This window comes from Hermetia illucens, chromosome 1 (assembly GCF_905115235.1).
Source record: "Hermetia illucens chromosome 1, iHerIll2.2.curated.20191125, whole genome shotgun sequence".
Lineage (NCBI taxonomy): Eukaryota > Metazoa > Arthropoda > Insecta > Diptera > Stratiomyidae > Hermetia > Hermetia illucens.
This window is the reverse complement of record NC_051849.1, coordinates 102,047,302-102,065,037: the sequence shown is the minus strand read 5'-3', so window position 1 is coordinate 102,065,037 and position 17,736 is coordinate 102,047,302. Positions and strand designations below refer to the sequence as shown.

General features: G+C 39.0%; 1 protein-coding gene across 1 annotated transcript in view; it reads right to left on the bottom strand.

The window, feature by feature from the left end:
* LOC119646490 overlaps positions 1 to 17,736 on the bottom strand; it is a 567,562-nt gene that overhangs the window by 296,574 nt on the left and 253,252 nt on the right. Inside the window, 1 exon segment of the mRNA XM_038046949.1 lies at positions 3,526 to 3,667. Within this exon segment, the coding sequence (XP_037902877.1) occupies positions 3,526 to 3,667 (142 nt within the window).

The window sequence follows — 17,736 nt, the reverse complement described above, 5'->3', positions numbered from 1 at the left end:
GCCGCTCTATATAGTTCTGAGTGTTGGCCGCCTATCAAAGACAATGAGCGTCTTGCGGTAATGGAGACGAAGATGTTGCATTGGACTGGTGGCGTGACACGTTTTGATCACGTCCGAAATGAGAATATCCGCGATCATGGCACCGATCGTGGAAAAGCAGCAAGTGAGACGTTTTCGATGATGTGGTCATGTAACTCACGCTAACGAAAATTCACTTTCCAATATTGATCTGAACATCGAAGTCAATGGTAAGCAACCAAAAAGCCGACCGAAACAACGGTGGCTTGATACGCTGGATGGGGATTTAAAGGGCTCGCGATTACATCCTGATCAGGCGTTTCATAAAATAAAATGGCGAAACCGATCACGACGAGTCGACCGGACTTTTGAACGGGTCAAAGACTGAAGAAAAAGAAAATGTGTGGAGCGATGAGTGCACGACAGCTCCGTGTCACATAGCGAAAAATTCCATTGCCCTCTATTTTTTAGAAAGCGATTTAAATAAATCATTTGATAAAAAGCCTTGTATTGATAATAGTCAACCTCATACGCTTCATACTCTGAGTTTAATATTACTAGGAAATGCCAAGAATTTAACCAAAATCAAATATAAACAAGTCGGAATAGCGGAAGCTCGCGCTTCGGATATAAAGGTTTTGTGTTCATCTTATGTAAGAAATTTCAACGCATATTTTTCTATCCGTATATAGCTACAAATCCAACATAATCCTTCATATTTTTTCAAACTACAAGACATACGTACCTATTACAGCCATAGATATTACGCTCACCCTAAACAAACAAACTGCCTATTTCCGAATACTGTACACATATATGCACGTATATAAATTGATCGTACCCATATTTCCGATTTACTTCTTATATCTATTTGAATTAGGCACTACCCGCAAACTAAAACAAAATAATTCTCTGCGACCCAATTCATAAGAACTTATTTCGTTGTGGTATTGACGAATTGATACGTGATGACGTCATCATCAGGTTGCAGGTTGTAGAGTGCACGAAATTCACAAAAAATTGTAAAGTTTCACCTCCTATAACTTTGCTAATAATAGTTGGATTTTCTTCAAACTTGACCAAATTGTGCATTATATTCTTCATTACACGCATGCTAAATCTTGTACTTCTAGGATGAACGTAAGGGGGGTGCCGGGTAAATTTATAAAATGTGGAAATATACTATTATTAACTTTATTTGTGCAGATGTCGGAACCGGATATATTTTGAGGCCTAGATTTCGTAGAGCTGCGCCACTGTGATTTTTTTCAAATTTTTCGTTTGGATAGGTTCTGAGAACGAGACCTGTTACACTTTTTGGGGGTCATATTTTGAGCGCTCACTCCTCCATGTTTCACCCAATATCAAATATTGCACCAGTTTCGAAAAGTACTAATTGAGACCTTTCATTTGATGCCCCACATGGCTACATTCTGTGAAAAAAAAATTTGCACCCTCCATTCACATGTATGGGGAGCCCCCCCTTAAACTTAACACAAGATGGCGCCACTTATTGCATGTAAAGGGATCACCAGATTACATACTCTCACCAATTTTCGTGACAATCGGTCCAGCCGTTTCCGAATAAATTGGGTGTGACAGACAGATAGACAGACAGACAGACAGACGGACAGACAGACACCGTCTCGATTCTAATAAGTCACACAAAACCTTAAAAAGAGTTGGGGACAATTAGATTCTTCTTGAATGGAATTTTAATATTTCACCCGAATGTCAATTATTCTCGTTAATTATGACGTCAGCATCTTATTTGTATGGCTTAGGATGCTGTTAATTCGCACGAAATTGATAAATTTGAACTGCTATAACTTTGACACTAATAAGTGGATTTTCATGATTTTCATGTCTATGCACAAGGCTGTCCTCTATGTCGGTGCAAAATTTAGTACACCTAGGATGAACTTAAGGGGAGATTTTCAGTCAATTTCTAAAAGTTGGTAATATACTATTAGTAAATTTATTTGAGCCAATATCGGATTGGGACATCTCTCGAGGATTAGATTTCACATAAGTGTTTTACACAAAACCTTAAAAAGGGCTGCAGATAAGTGGATTCCTCGTAAATGCGACTTTAATATTCCACGCGAATGTCAATTATTCTCGCTAATTGTGACGTGAAATGAAATTTAGCATGTAAATACAAAATATTGTCCTCTACGCTAGTATGAAATTTGTAAGTCCTAGGGTGAATTTAAGGGGGGTTTTTCAGTAAATTTCTAAAAGTTAGTAATATATTATTAGTAGGTTTATTTGAGTAGATAGCGGAATGGTACATATTTTGAGGCCTAAATTTCATCTAAGTGCACCACCCTGATTTTTTTCGGATTTTTAGGTTGGGTAGTTTCCGAAAATGAGTCCTGTCTCACTTTAAGTGCTACATTTTGACCCCTTACTCGCGCACTTTTCAATTCACGACTCAACTAATATAAGTTTACTAATCGAGACCTTACACGACTATATCCGGTGAAAAAAAATGTTGAAACCCTCCTTTGCATTATGGGGAGCCCCTCTTTAAACTCCACCTAAATTTATGACACTCGCTATATGCATGAGATTTCATAGTTCCCATCTGTCCACCAAATTTCATTCGGATCGGTTTAGCCATTCTGGAGAAAAGTGCGTGTGACAGACAGACCAGACAGACAGACAGTGAATCGATTTTAATAAGGTTTTGTTTTATATGAAACTTTAAAAAAGCTAATTAAGCAATATATGATATTAAACGATTATGACTTTGGACGAGTAAATGTTTTACGTAAAAAGCAATCACAAAGGACAATAACTACAATAAACGGGTGACAGTGTGTCAATGCTAGAAAATTAAAATTAATTAAAATAAGATTTTGATTATTTTGATCACGACGATGTAGAGATTGGAAAGCTCCACAACCATTGAAAGTGAGAGGAATTTCCAGACGGTATGGTAATGTGGAAACCAATCGGCCACTGGATAAACTCCGAACACATGGAAGGACTCAGTTACAAGCGCAGGTCACACGATGCCTAGTTTCATTCACTGAGAAACGCAATCCCGCAACTGAGAAAGGCAAAGGCGAAATTTGTTGGTAGGTGGTAGAAGGTTATCTGATTCAGCAGAGCGAGTGCGTTTTTTGGGAGTTTACAAAAAACAACGCCCAAAAATTGCTTATTATTAATTATTACCAAACTTCATGGAAAGTTCTGTTATTCTTTTAAAGCAATTACCGGAGAGATGAGAAAATTCACCCAGGGCTTTAGGCGTACTTCAAGCAAAAAGGACAATGCACAATAAACGAATCAAAAACTTCGAAGTTTCATTAAAAAGCCATTCAAATTGAAGAATCTCAACACAAAGAAAATGAAAAATTCAATCTAAGGAAAACATGCTTAAGACGCTGGACATTGGACTTCAATTAACTGCAACAAAACTAAGCTCAAGTAAATTAAACTCGAACCAACAAACATTTCCTCGAACAGCTTTCTACCCGTAAATTCTGAAGAAATTACCTGTCGTTTGTCGGTTTAAAAGTCACAATGTACTTCTCGATTGGCTTCCTGAGAAAGTTGGCCGCAATCTGCCACGATACACGAACTGACTGGGGATTGATGAATGTTACCGTGATGTTTTCGGGAGCTGTGGGAATCGTTCCTGGAAAATAAATAGAAAGTTTTCTTTATAACGGAAAATTTCGAAAATTACAATGTCTTAGCGAATGAAATAGTATCCTTTTATTTATACTAATCCTTCCCCTGAAATTGGTTACTTGAGGGCATGTGATACCTAACAAAACTCTGTCGACTTATGGTAAATGGCACTGACGGATGAGTGTAGTCGGCCCACACCGTTTCTCTAGACTAAAATATGCATTAAATGGATGCAATCCTAAGAGATTTCCCAGTAGTTATTCGGATGAAGGAAATTACTTGTAATTTCAATCTCTAAGACAGCAAGTTCTGAGTTAAAGGTAAATATAATTTCGTTCCAATTTTAACTTTGGGATTGACTTACCAAACTTTCAATGTCACCTTATTAACGGCACAAAAACCGAAATCCAGTTTAGGACCTGCTTGGTAAGGAACTCAGATATCCCAGTTATTACTTATATATTTGCGAAACTAAACAAGACATACGTACCATAATACCAAACATTGAAAATACTATATTTGTGTTGAGTAGATTAGGGTGGCATGAAGCACTCGGTTAAGTTTTGCTTCATGGACAATTTGGGGAGTCCTAAAGAATAATGTAAAGGAATAAGTATGTCTCCTGTTCACCCCTTTTGTGGAACACAGAACGAACACATAAGCCTGGTATACAGTTGGCCCGGGGCATTGTGTATGCAAGCCCGCGAAGCGAGTACATATATCCCATATTTTATTTTCGGCAAGATTGCGCATCAGTTTCATGATCATCACACTTAAACCTGTGCAAATAACAACTAGGTGGTACAAAAACAAAAACAAACACTAATAATCATGCAGAATTCGTACCTGGGGCAACGAAATCGTGAGGATGATGATGAACCAGGTTAACGCCCACCCCCAGAGAAATGGTCCCCTCGATGAAAGAGCCATTAAATTTAAAACACCCAGTCTCCATGGAAAATGTTTTTGAGTAGACATGAATATGTCGCAGTGTAGCTCAAATTCTGGCTTCTAGACCACGCAAGAATATTCAAGTAGGGACCATACGAGCGTACTTTATACGGATGAAGGGACTCTGCTAATTTGCATTAACATTTTTTTATAGTGAAGTCTTTAGTATGTTTGACCTTATAATCAATCGAAACCTTAAGGGGGTCATCCCATGTGAAGGCCGTTTTTTTGCCTTTTTTTGAAAAATTATTTTGAAGGACTGGATGAAAATAGAAACGTGATTTTTTCACCATATGCTTATTGATACCTCTAGTATATGTGATAAATTTTTCAGCTTGATTTCGTAGCTAATTTTCGGAATAGGTGTTAATTTATGCACCCATCTCCAAAAAAAGGTGTTTTTCTGCTGCCACGCTGGAGGGCGCTGTGTTCATCTGAGGGAAAAACCCAAACGGCATTTTAATGTGGACAATATTCTACGGTCCGCAAACTAGGATAATTATAAAATATTAAAAGGTAAATTTTTACGGCTTTTTTTATGAATAAAAAAAACTACCAGTCCGATTGCAATTATCCTAGTTTGCGGACCGTAGAAATATGTATTAAAGAAGCCGTGAAAATTTCAAAGAATTTGGTTGGATAGATTTTGAGCTATGGTGGCAGCCGATTTTCAAGATGCAGTTTCGAGAAAAACGCATTTGAAAATTTAAATGTGATTATCAACAATAAAATTTTAGCTCACCATTAATCTGCTATACTTGGTCTATAGAGAGCACCCTCCGTTTCTTCAAAAATGTCTTGTAAGGCCGATTGTTGCTCTCTGGTGTCAATTGTGGTTCTTTTAGCGAGGTCAGTCGATCGTCGTTCGGACCGCCAAATTCGCGCTTCATTACGGCGGTCGGCATAAACCTGACATATGTGACCAACTTGACATCCCATTGTCACTAGGATTTTGAGAATGCCATTGAATCCTTCATTGAAAATAATTACAGCCAGAAAAGTGACTATTTCTACGACCTTGGCCCCAGAATGAAGGTGTTTAGGAGCGAAAGTCCAGATCAATGCATTTAACGACTCATTGTTATTCTGGGTCTCTGCTCCTAAATATCTGTTCGAGAGATCATCTCGTGAGAAATCTTCGTAGATTGGTTTGATGACTGTTTGAACTTCTTCAGTCAGAGGTGCCTTCTCGTGGTGGAAACTATCCAGTTCTCCTTTAGCTTCCGCTTTGCGCCATTTGCACCAACTCTCCTCGCCTACTGGACAATTTTGATGCTGAGGATTTTCGTCTGTAGAACATTTAGGGAAGTAAGTTTCCCAAATTTCTTGCTTCATTCCTTCTATCGAATTTGCGTGTCGACGAATAGCTGACCCAAAAAATGTAGTGAGGTAGTTAATAACCTCATCAATAAGTTTTCCAGCCCCTTTTCCACCAATGCCTTTGTGATTCTTCTTTGCATTTCTAAGCCGCGTTCCTTTCTTTTCTCGACATGGCCTACGCATTCCTTTTTTACTACTACGTATATTCTATTATTTGCAGAATTTTGCAGAAATACCGGAGGAAACTCCAGCAAAATCCAAAATACAATATACAAAACTTGTCGCAATTGGAACATCCATGTTCATGCTTGCTAAAAGTCTCTTTGCTGACGTTGATGCGAAGTCCTTTACTTTCTCTGATAAGTATCGACTCCCATGAAATACTTGTTTTTTAGTGCGTCATGCTGACGTTGAACGTTAAAGCGATCTCCCTTCGTACGATCCATTTAAAAAAATCACTGAACACACAAACAACACAATACTTACAACAAAATATAACTGAGTATAGCTTGAAAGCCTTTCAGTGCTCACTCTAGACTGGATTATCCTTTTTATTCCGAACAGCAAATAAGTTTAGACAATTGATTGGTTTTCCATCTTTTTATATTTATACCTGTGTTCAAATTTATAAGGCTCAGGTAAAAAACTAAAAGGTAAAAAAAGATTCGATGCTCTTTCTCATCGAGTACTCTAGCCGCGGCTGCAAACTCCTTACCTGTTTTACCCTGTAATTTCTGAAGGACTCGGAATATCGGAAAATCCCTTTGCCCACATATTCTCCACTATATATAGATATAATTTATGCAAAAAAAAAAGAAAATCGATTTCTCCAACCCGACACACGGGATGACCCCCTTAAGTTTTTGCAGAAATGCAAAAATATAAACTGTATCAACTAAATACACATATATGTATAGAATTAATGCACTCTAATCTCGCCGAGTTGTTTTTAGTTCATTCATTCATTCTCAAACGCAAAAGCGCACTCCTTTCTTCGCACTAAATAGTGACCCCGACGTGATCCTTGTACGATAAATCAGTTAGTTCGGATTGAATAAATTTCGTCAACATGGCCGACATGGATGAGCTCATTCGACAAAAAGAAGTGTAATGTCTGCGCTTTGCGACATGTTCAACACTTCATTCGCCTTGTCGAGTGATAATCGGGGGGAGTGCATTTGCTAATACACAGCATTTATCCTTGCTCTCACGTTTTAGCACCCCTTAGCTTCTACTCTGCTCCAAATTTCTTAATTTTCATTCATTTTTATATTTTTTTATATAAAAATCACTTTGTATCTCTCCCCAAAACTCCAAACCCCATTTCCACTTTCCATCTCCTAATATGGCGAAATGATCGTTCACTTGCAGATAGGCTTGCCCATGCTTCGTTTCTGGCTGGGGCGAATGGGTATTCGTTTGTAATAATACGAATCGAGACGTATAGGCTGGGAAGATCTCGAGTACGATCTTGTAGTGGCCCCAATGACGTTGAATTCGAGTTCAAACCCGGAGTAAACCATAACAAAATTAGCGGGCTTGGACCGGCTGAGGAAGGCGGACCCGGTATTCAGTTGGACTGAGGGAGTTTTGGAGGAGCTGGTGCACAGTCGTTGGATGCTAGCCATTTGGAAAAGTTGAGTGGATTACATAAAGTAAGAAATTAAATCTGTGATTTTTTAAGGAAATGTTTTCAAAATATTAAGAAAACTACATTATCATTAATTAATTTAATCAGTTTGGTTTTGTGAGCGCAGGTTTTGTGATGTCCGATTGAGGAAGTTAAAAGGATGCTCCGCAAAATTTCGTGGTTGGCCTGGGACCGAGGGAGACGAATTTGGTTTTTTTACTTGCTAGTGAGTGAAGAGAGATAAAGAAAAGACTCCGCCTCCCGCTAATGCCAAGGTGAGCACGGTCCATACATTTGTAGTAGCCACAGCCGCGATGCGAGCGGAATTTCATGCGCTTCTTTCCGGGATCGATTTGCATTCAGTAATGTGTAATAATCCCTTTAGTCTGACGTTTTTTCTTTACTCCTTTACCTGCCCCATTCATCATTTTTTAAGGTTTTGTGTGAAAGAAAACCTTATTAGAATCGAGTCGATGTGTCTGTCTGTCTATCTCACTCGATTTATTCGGAAACGGCTAGACCGATTGTCATGAAAATTGGTGAGAGCGTGGGGCCGTTTTGTGTTAAGTTTAAGTGGAGCTCCCCACACATGCGAATGGAGGGTGCAAAATTTCTTTTCATAAAATGTGGCCTGTGGGATATGAAAGGACTCAATTAGTACTTTTCGAAAGTCGTACCCTATTTGATATCGGGTGAAACGTACGGGAGTGAAGGCTCAAAATATGACCCACAAAAAGTGTAACAGGTCTCGTTCTCAGAATCTGCCCAACCGAAAAATCTTAAAAAAAGATTACAGCGGTGCATCTCTACGAACTCTAGGCCTCAAAATACAAATACAAAATAAATTCACCCGGCAACCCCCCTTATGTTCATCCTAGAAGTGGTATGGGGATAAGGGATAACATAGTGCACAACATGATCAAGTTTGAAGAAAATCCAATTATTATTAACAAAGTTATAGGGGGTGAAACTTTGCCTCATGAATTTCGTGCATTCTACAATGTTTATGACGTCATCATCACATGTCAATTCCCCAATACCACACCGAAGGGAGTTCGTATGAATGGGGTCGCAAAAAATTATTTTGTTTTAGTTGTTTAATCATTTGTGAATGAATATCAATTACTCCAATCAGACATGTGTGCATGTAGGTATATAGTATATGTGCGATAACGAAGTTTGCGGCTAGTGTCTAATTCAGATAGATACATTTATACATTGAACCAATTGTATATACCAGGTGTACTCCTAATTAATTTCCGGTTTTTTCGATACATGGCGTTCTATATTTTGTGTCGCTGTTGGTCACAAATATCTGTCATTTTGTTTAGTTGCTGTCAAGTGTCTAAACTGCGTTGACTTTTCCTCAAGAAGTTCCTCCACCAAATTTTTATTGCGCGTCAAAAATGCCGGCATCAGTACCGAATTTCGAGCATATGCTCCCTGCATTGCTTTTCATGTTCAATAAAGGGAAAAAAGTGTCCGAGAGCCACTGTGCACTTGTGGAAGTTTATGGCGATCGTGCATTAACACTTCGAACATTTGAAACGTGGTTTTGACAATTCAAAAATGGAGATTTCGACCTGAACGACGCCGCATGCTCCGGCAAGCGAAAATCGTTTGATGACGCCGAATTGCAACCATTATTGGATGAAGACGATACGCAAACGCAACGACAGCTTGCAGATACGTTGGGAGTTCAACAGTAAGCAATTTCGAAACGTCTACGAGCCATGGGAAAAATTTAAAAATGTGGAAAGTGGGTGCCGCATGAACTGACCGAAAGACAAATGGAGGACCGAAAAGTGACGTGTGAAATGTTGCTTCAACGATACAAAAGAAAATCTTTTCTCCATCGTTTTGTTACGAGCGGCGAAAAGTGGATTTCCTTGGAGGACCCTAAATGGAACAAATCGTGGGTGAGTCCAGGTGAAGCATCGACATCGACGGCACGACCAAACCGTTATGGTCGGAAGTTCATGCTGTGTGTGTGGTGCGACCAAACCGGTGTGATTTACTTTGCTGAAACCTCGTGAAACTGTGAACGCCGTTCGCTACAAACAACAAATGAAAGATTTGAGCGGAGCGATTGCGGAGAACCGACCAGAAGATCAAGAAAGACAGAAGAAGGTGATTTTGCTCCACGACAATGCACCATCGCATGAAGTCGTTCGCGAAACGCTGGGAAAACTCAAGCGGGAGGTGTTTAGCCATGCGGCTTACTCACCAGACCTGACCCCATCGGACTACCACCTCTTTCGGCCACGCACTTTCTGAGAAGTGCTTCGACTCCTACGAAAATTTACGGAAATGGCTCTCTGAGTGGTTCACCTCCAAAGACTGTCAATTCTACTGGTGTGGTATTCACAAATTACCAGAATGGTGGACAAAATGTGTAGAAAGCGATAGAAAATATTTCGAATTAAATAACTATTACGGTTCCCTTGGAATTATGTGTTTTATTCATAAAACAAGTCGGAAACCGGAAGCTGAGCGCTTCAGGTATAAAAGGTTTTGTTTGCTTCTTGTGTGAGTATATTTGAGTGTAGAACTATCCCATTTGTACGTAGCCCGTTAAGAATATGCATTTAGCATGTCAGATTTAGTATTTCGGATTGTAAATTTATACGGTAAAGACAACTTCGAGCTACTGTAACTTTGTTTCTAATAGTATGATTTTGATCAAACTTGGAGATAATATGCTTCATATTATACAGGGCGCGGCAGCATAACTTCCTTTTTTAAAATGCGCGCCACTCAGTTAGTTGATGTCATAGCGGAGTGCTAGTGGTCTCATTCAAGAGAGGATACTGTAAAGTTTTGTACCGACACGGTTCAGTCGCCATCATGCGTTGGAATAATGAGGAGCGTGTCTTTGCCGTTGAGGTTTACTTTTCAAGCGGATGTTCGGTTATTGCAACACAACCTGCATTTCGGAATCGCTTTAATTTAGCCCCGTTGGCTCCCGTCCCAGACCGCAAATCAATTGTTACATGGGTCACTACATTCAGACAAACTGCAAGTGCGACAAAAGGAAGAACTGGAGTCCCTCGGCCCGTTAGATCACCTGAGAACATTGAAGCAGTGAGAGCGTCAATGTTGCGATCGCCACGGCGTTCTGCGCGCAAACACGCATCTGCCCTTGGACTATCCGATCGTTCTGTGAGAAGAATTCTTCGTGATCATCTTCATTTTCATCCCTATAAGATGGCGATAGTGCAGGAACTTTCAGAACGTGACTTCAATTCTCGGATGAACGCGTGTGAGCTTCTTCTTGATGTCGTTCCCGAGGGTGCTATTGTTTTTTTAGCGATGAAGCTCATTTTCATTTGTGTGGGTCGGTTAAAAAACAAAACATGCGCTACTGGGCTGACACCAACCCTCGAGAATTGCATCAAAAGCCTTTGCATTCACCCAAAGTCACAGTGTGGTGTGTAATTTCCTTAGCTGGAATTATTGGTCCCTGGTTTTTTGAGGAAAATGAGGTTACAGTGACAGTGAATTTGGACCGGTATGTAAACATGCTACAGAATTTTTTTTCCCACGGCTAGAAAATTTGGATTTGGGGGACACTTGGTTCCAACAAGACGGTGCAACAGCACACACTTCAACAGCATCGATGGCTGTTTTGAGGGAACACTTTCCAAAGCGCCTTATCTCAATTAGAGGCGATTTGGAATGGCCCGCACGCTCTCCCGATCTGTCCCCTTGTGATTTTTTTCTATGGGGTTTTTTAAAATCCCGTGTTTATGTGAACCGTCCAAGAACCCTACAAGATTCGAAGACCAACATCCAAGAAGAAATTGCCAACATAACACCTGCTATGCTAACAAGAATCATGACAAACGCCAGAAATCGGTTTACGCAATGTATGGAGAATGGGGGACGTCACCTAACAGATTTGATCTTCAAAACAATGTAAATAGAAACTTTAGACATGTACCTACATTATAAAAAATAAATAAATATTTTCCGATGCATACAATAGTTTTTATTGAGTTTTGAAAAAAGAAAGCTATGCTGCCGCACCCTGTATTTTATACTACTACCAACTTTTATAACTCTGACATAAACTTAAGGGGGGTTTTACTCAATTTTCCCCAAAAATATGGTAATATACTATTATTAACTTAATTTGAACAGATATCGATATGGAGAGTATTTCGAGGCCTGGGCACGGTATAGAGGCAGCTTCATGATTTTTTTTCAGATTTTTCGGTTGGGTAGTTTCTGAAAATTGCTCCGTTAAAGAAATCATCACTTTGCACTCTTCCCACTCCCCGGCTTTTTAACAAATTTCAAAACTAAGACTGGCTTCATAAAGTACTAATAGCGACCTTTCATTTGATACCCCACATGACTATATTTGGTGAAAAAAAAATTGACACCCCCTTTTACATGTATGGGGACCCCCCCTAAATATCAACGTAGATCCAAAAGATCCAAAAGAGTAAAACTCAGAAGATAAAAAAGGTGGTACAAGGTGCTATATCATCTTTTGAAACGTAAGATGATATTCATGTGGATGAAATTTAGAAAATAGAAAAAGACTAGACGTGTTCATCCAAGATGGAGGTATAATTCATCAGGCGCTACCTCGCTTTCATCTTGTGAGCAGCGTAACCGAAAACCAGTAGCTAATTATTGTTTTATGCTCGTATTTACTCGTCATGCCTCCTTCTTGGACGAAACCGTCTAGCCTTTTTCCTTTAATTCTTTAATTGTGTGTATGCCCGTGAACGAAGGGTCCGTGACAAAAAAATGGCACAGTTGCTGTTTGATACTTGCTACACCGTTTATCAGGCCTCCTTTTGCACGGAATCTGGGCATAAAGGATAACAGTTTGTGTTTAATTTCTTTTAATTTAGGTTTGGTGACATCTAAAGAATCTGACACAGCTACTACTGTTCAAAGATGTTAAGTATATGCTTAATTCATTATAAGGAGACCTTATAGTATGGTTTTTAGTTGCACGAAGTGAAGAAGGTTGTTATTAGTCCGTATGGTCCTCCATTGCCCTAGTTGGATCGGTAATGGCCCTCCGTTTTTCGATAAGCCCTGTGTGTCGTGAGTAACCTCCTTTTCGTGTAGTTCCCATGGATTTTGCCGATTTTGATTAAATTTCTCTAAATTTTTAGTATTCATTTCGTCTAGCCTTCCTTTGATAGATAGGTAGAGTTTTGATCTGAATAAATTAGTTTTCGAGGCAAGGGTGCATGCGGCGGCAAATTTTGACAATCGGTCTATTATGATCAAAACTGATTTTTTATTGATAGAATATATATCTATGTGGCTGCTATGTAGTGGCTTGAAGGGATAATCAAGTCTTTGGTATATTATTTTCGATAGATGCCTATGATATTTGAGACGTTGGCGTTGCGGCCAAATAATTTTTAAATATCATATATCGATGAGATTTCGTTTTGTAAACTCCGGGAGGTGAATACTTCGCCTTTGCTTGCTTTAAAGAGACTCGCGGTTGTCTTTCAGACTTTTGTAATACTAATTGAGTATTAAGCTCATTGTTCGGTCGTTCGAAGATGGGAATTCGTGGTTATCCTCGAGAGCGGAATGAACTGTACTGTCATCTTTAGTTTGAATTGACATTTCTTTTCCAGGATTATTAATTTCGATAGTGTTAAGTTCACGATTTTGAATATCTACAAGAAACCTGATTCGACTCAATGCGGCTGCATTGGTATTTTGGTTACTTTTGTGCAACAAATTTCATTGTCGTAATCGAGTTTTAACCCCACCGTATAAGTTTAGAGTTCGGATCTCCCGTTCATTAAGGTTAAAGGTTTATGGTCGGTGACGATTTTAAATTGTCGGCCGAATGTATTTTCTGGAACAAACAATGGCTAGCAGCTCCTTTTCTATTGGGAAATAATTATTCTCAGTGGTGGTGAGAGTTCGGCTATCATAATAAACTGACTAATCCCTTCTTATTGAGCCTTGTGATAGTACGCCTCCCAGCGCGAAATTGCTTGCATCAGTGTTAAGGGCGAAAGTTTTTTCAAATTCGAGGTATTGTAATAGGGGGGTCATTCCAGCGGAGATCCTTGCAAGGATTAAAGACTTCAATTCGACTTTTCGTCCCTTTTCAAGGCATTCGGTCAAACGTTTAGAAATTTTTGAAAAATCTTTAATGAACTTTCTATTTACTAGTACCGTCTACAATAGATACATACACATGCGCAAGGACGGATCATTTCAACATATGTACTACACACATGCTAGATAGGAAAATGGCCACTGTAACGGCAACGAGAATGGCGGCCGGCAGCTATACTTCTTACCAATGAAACTCATCTTGGTGTTATGCAACAATTCCAACAAAATCCTTCAAATATATATTAGGTTGTTGCATATGAAATGGCCGTTTTGGCAATCAAGTGAAGTTAGTTGCGATTTTGGTGTATCAAACCACCACCAGTTGGCGCTGTCGGTGTTAAAAAGAGTAAAAAGGAAAAAACGATGAAAAAGAGCCAAGAACGTATACTTTTTCTGTATGAGTTCAAACTTGTTCATAAAGTAGCGTAGGCGACCAGGAACATTAACAGCGCACACGTCAGTCTGTGAGAGACATTGCAGAGAAACTGGGCGTACACTATTCGACAGTTTCCCGGCAATTGTAACAACTTGGAAAGGTGAAAAGGCTCGATAAATGGGTTCCGCATGCCCTTACGGAAAAAACATGGCGCTTCAAATGGAAATTTGCAGTTCTTTACTCACCCGCAACAGAAGCGATCTCTTTTTGCACAGAATGGTGACATGTGATGAAAAGTGGATATTATACGACAATTGTCGCCGATCAGCACAATGGCTAGATGATGATGAGCCAGCGAAGTATATGCCGAAACGGAGCCTCCATCCGAAGAAGGTAATGGTGACTGTTCGGTGGTCTACAGCTGGAGTTATCCACTATTCTTTTTTGGCACCTGGAGAAACGATAAATGCACAGAAATACTGTGCCCAACTCGAGGAAATGGTGTGATTCTCCTTCACGACAATGCACGACCTCATGTTTCCAGAACAATGGTTCAAAAGCTGAACGAATTGCAGTATGAGACTCTGCCTCATCCACCATATTCACCGGACCTTTCGCCAATCGACTACCACTTTTTCAAGCATTTGGATCATTTTTTGGCAGAAAAACAATTTCTAAACGAAGAGGCTGTCAAAATTGCCTTCAACGAATTTGTCAACACCCGACAGTTGGACTTCTATGAAACTGGCATAAATGTTCTTGAATCTCGCTGGGAGAAGTGTTTTGAATCGACTGGCAGCTATTTTGATTAATTAAATAAATTTTTGTAAGTTTTATAGTCGTTTCAAATTTTAGTACAAAAACGGCAATTTCATTTGCAACAACCTAACAGTGTACAAGCGGGAATTTTATTGATTGCAAAAATTTAATGTGGGGAATGGAGTTACTTTCAACGATCGAGAAAAAGTATTTCTGTTTCAATTGGATTATTAACTACTTCGATTAAAGTGTGCCAATCTGGGCGTGACCTTCTTACATTACGAACTTTTTGTTGATTTTGGTAGATTGCACGTGACATGACATTTACGGAGAGTCGAAACACTACTTTTACTTTGGGTGGTATAGTATCATATATAATATTTAATCAAGAAAGTTCAAAGAGTAATTTGATTTTGGAATGGTTGGTTACAAGAGTATTTGCAGTTAAATCAATTCTTGCACCGAGTTTAGTTAATGCGTCTAATCCAAGCAAACCGTCAAAATACCCGTCGAAGCGAAAGATTAAGAATCTCATTTCTCCAGGTTGATTGAACTCAATAAAATTTGGGAATGTTACCCATTTGTTGAGTTCGTATTTGTTTAAAATGGTGGCAACTGTGATCGGTTGAGTGGTTTTAACTAAGCTTGGGTGATTAAACTCACTAAACTTGAGTGATTAAACTAACAAATGAAGATAAAGCAACTGTATCTAGGAGGAATTCTAAAGGACGACCAAAAGGGTTAGGCTCATTGTAAACATACTAAAAATCTAAGTCATGGTTTTGTGGTGGAACCAAATATTGGAACTCATATAGTATTCAGGGTCTTGTTCCGATACATTGAAAAGTTCCTTTGCTATATATTTGGATGCATTAAAGTTTTTGCTGCGGTTTGGGAGTTGTGGGTAATGTGTCGATTGTCTATGGTTTCAGCTAACGGTGTCCATGGGTTCAGGTTTTTGCATTAGCCGGAAAGATAAATTTCGTCGTGATTGAGGTAATTGCTGCTTGAAGGTGTTAACAACCGGTGGTCTGTATGGTAACTGATTATGTTTTTTTGAGAATTGCGGAGTCCTAAGTACGCATCAACTTGATACCGGACCGGACCTTTAAGGCTTGCCACCCAAACTTTAAAAAATTAGGCGATGATGGCTTTACGGTTTCTTATCAGGGCAGACGCAAATTGTCAGACGCTGCCTCACCTCTGCCCTGGGAACAGCGTGACCGAAGCTCGTAGATGTTAAGTGCTCCTTTATATACTTCGCAGAACACAACGACTTCCAGTCCAAGATACACATAGGTACATACGTATTAGCGACATAAATACTGTGTTCATCCTAAATAAACATTGTGTATTACCACATTGATAAATTGATCTAATGCATCTTCCCGCATTTCCCCTTTACTCCTTTCCCAAAAGCACGTACGTAAATTAAAAACCGCTGGTAACCAGGTGCACACATTTTGATTATATTGGTTACTACGCGCAAGCTTTATTACACATAAATATATATACATAAGTCTCCCTCCAGCAATTGGCACAGATATGCAAATAACTAAAATAAGCCAACAAACTATTATAAAAAAATCTCTATGGACCTCGCCATTCATATAAGTTGACTTTATATAATGATGGCATACACGCCTTAGGGTGCAATCAATTTACCTGAAATGCGAAACTTTGATCTTCCATAATTTTGTTAATAATAGTTTACCAAGATTACTTCCGGGATGAGCTTAAGAGGGGTTTTCCGGTAAATTTCTAAAACATGGTATAATATATATAATTTATTTGTGCTGATATTGGAATGGGATGTATTTTGAGGTCTAGATTTCATATAGACGCATCATTATGATTTTTTCAAGATTTTTCGGTTGGATAGGTTCTGCGAACGAGACCTGTTTCACTTTTTGGGGCAAACATTTTGAGCCCTGTCTCCCCTATGTTTCGCCTAATATCTGAAATAAGACCAGTTCCGGAAAGAACTATTCCATCCCTTTCATTTGATACTCCACATATTCTGTGAATCCGTTTTCACATGCATGGGGAGCCCTCTTCAAACTGAAGACAAAATGGTGCCACTGCATATAAAGGGGCACACAGACCACATGCTCTCACCAAATTTCTCGACAACCGGTTCAGTTATTTCCGAGTAAATCGGGTGTGACAGACGGACGGACGGACAAATAAACATTGAACCATTTTGTTTCACACAAAACTGTACAAAATGTTTGCAAAAGTTAGCGCAGGAGATCCCCAGCTGATATCTCCTCAGATCTAAGGCTCTACTGGGTAACTTCTACGTCGATGTATGAGCTATCGTCTGTAATTTTCAACCCCAGTTTGGAGAAACTAACGTTTTGTTATTATTTTCTGTCTTCATGGTTTTCGATTGAAGGGTGTTAACATTTTTTTTTTCGAATATCAAATGAAAGGTCATGATTAGTACTTTCCAAAGGCGGTATTCGTTTTGGCATTAGTTGTAATGGGGGGATCGCGAAGGCTGGAAAGTGAGCATTTATTTAAAGGTCCCATTCTCAGAAACCACCCAACCAAAAATTCTGAAAAAATCATGAAGCTGCCACTATATGGCACCTAGGGCTCAAAGTACTCTCCATACCGATATCTTTTCAAATTAAGTTAATAATAACTGTATTTTTGGAAATTGATGAGAATCATAAAATTCTACAACTACATATTCAATAATATAAAGCAAGACCATACCCAGTTTAATGGAAATCACACTATTATTGACAAAGTTAGACAAGTTGTCGCTCTGGTACAAATTTATTGCAATCTCTGGCAGTAAAAGTCAAGGTCACGAAAAAGAGAATAGTCTGTGCTATTAAATGCATAAACATTACGAGTTAGATACAAATGCGACTAATGTTTACTCAAATATATAATAATAATAATAACTCGG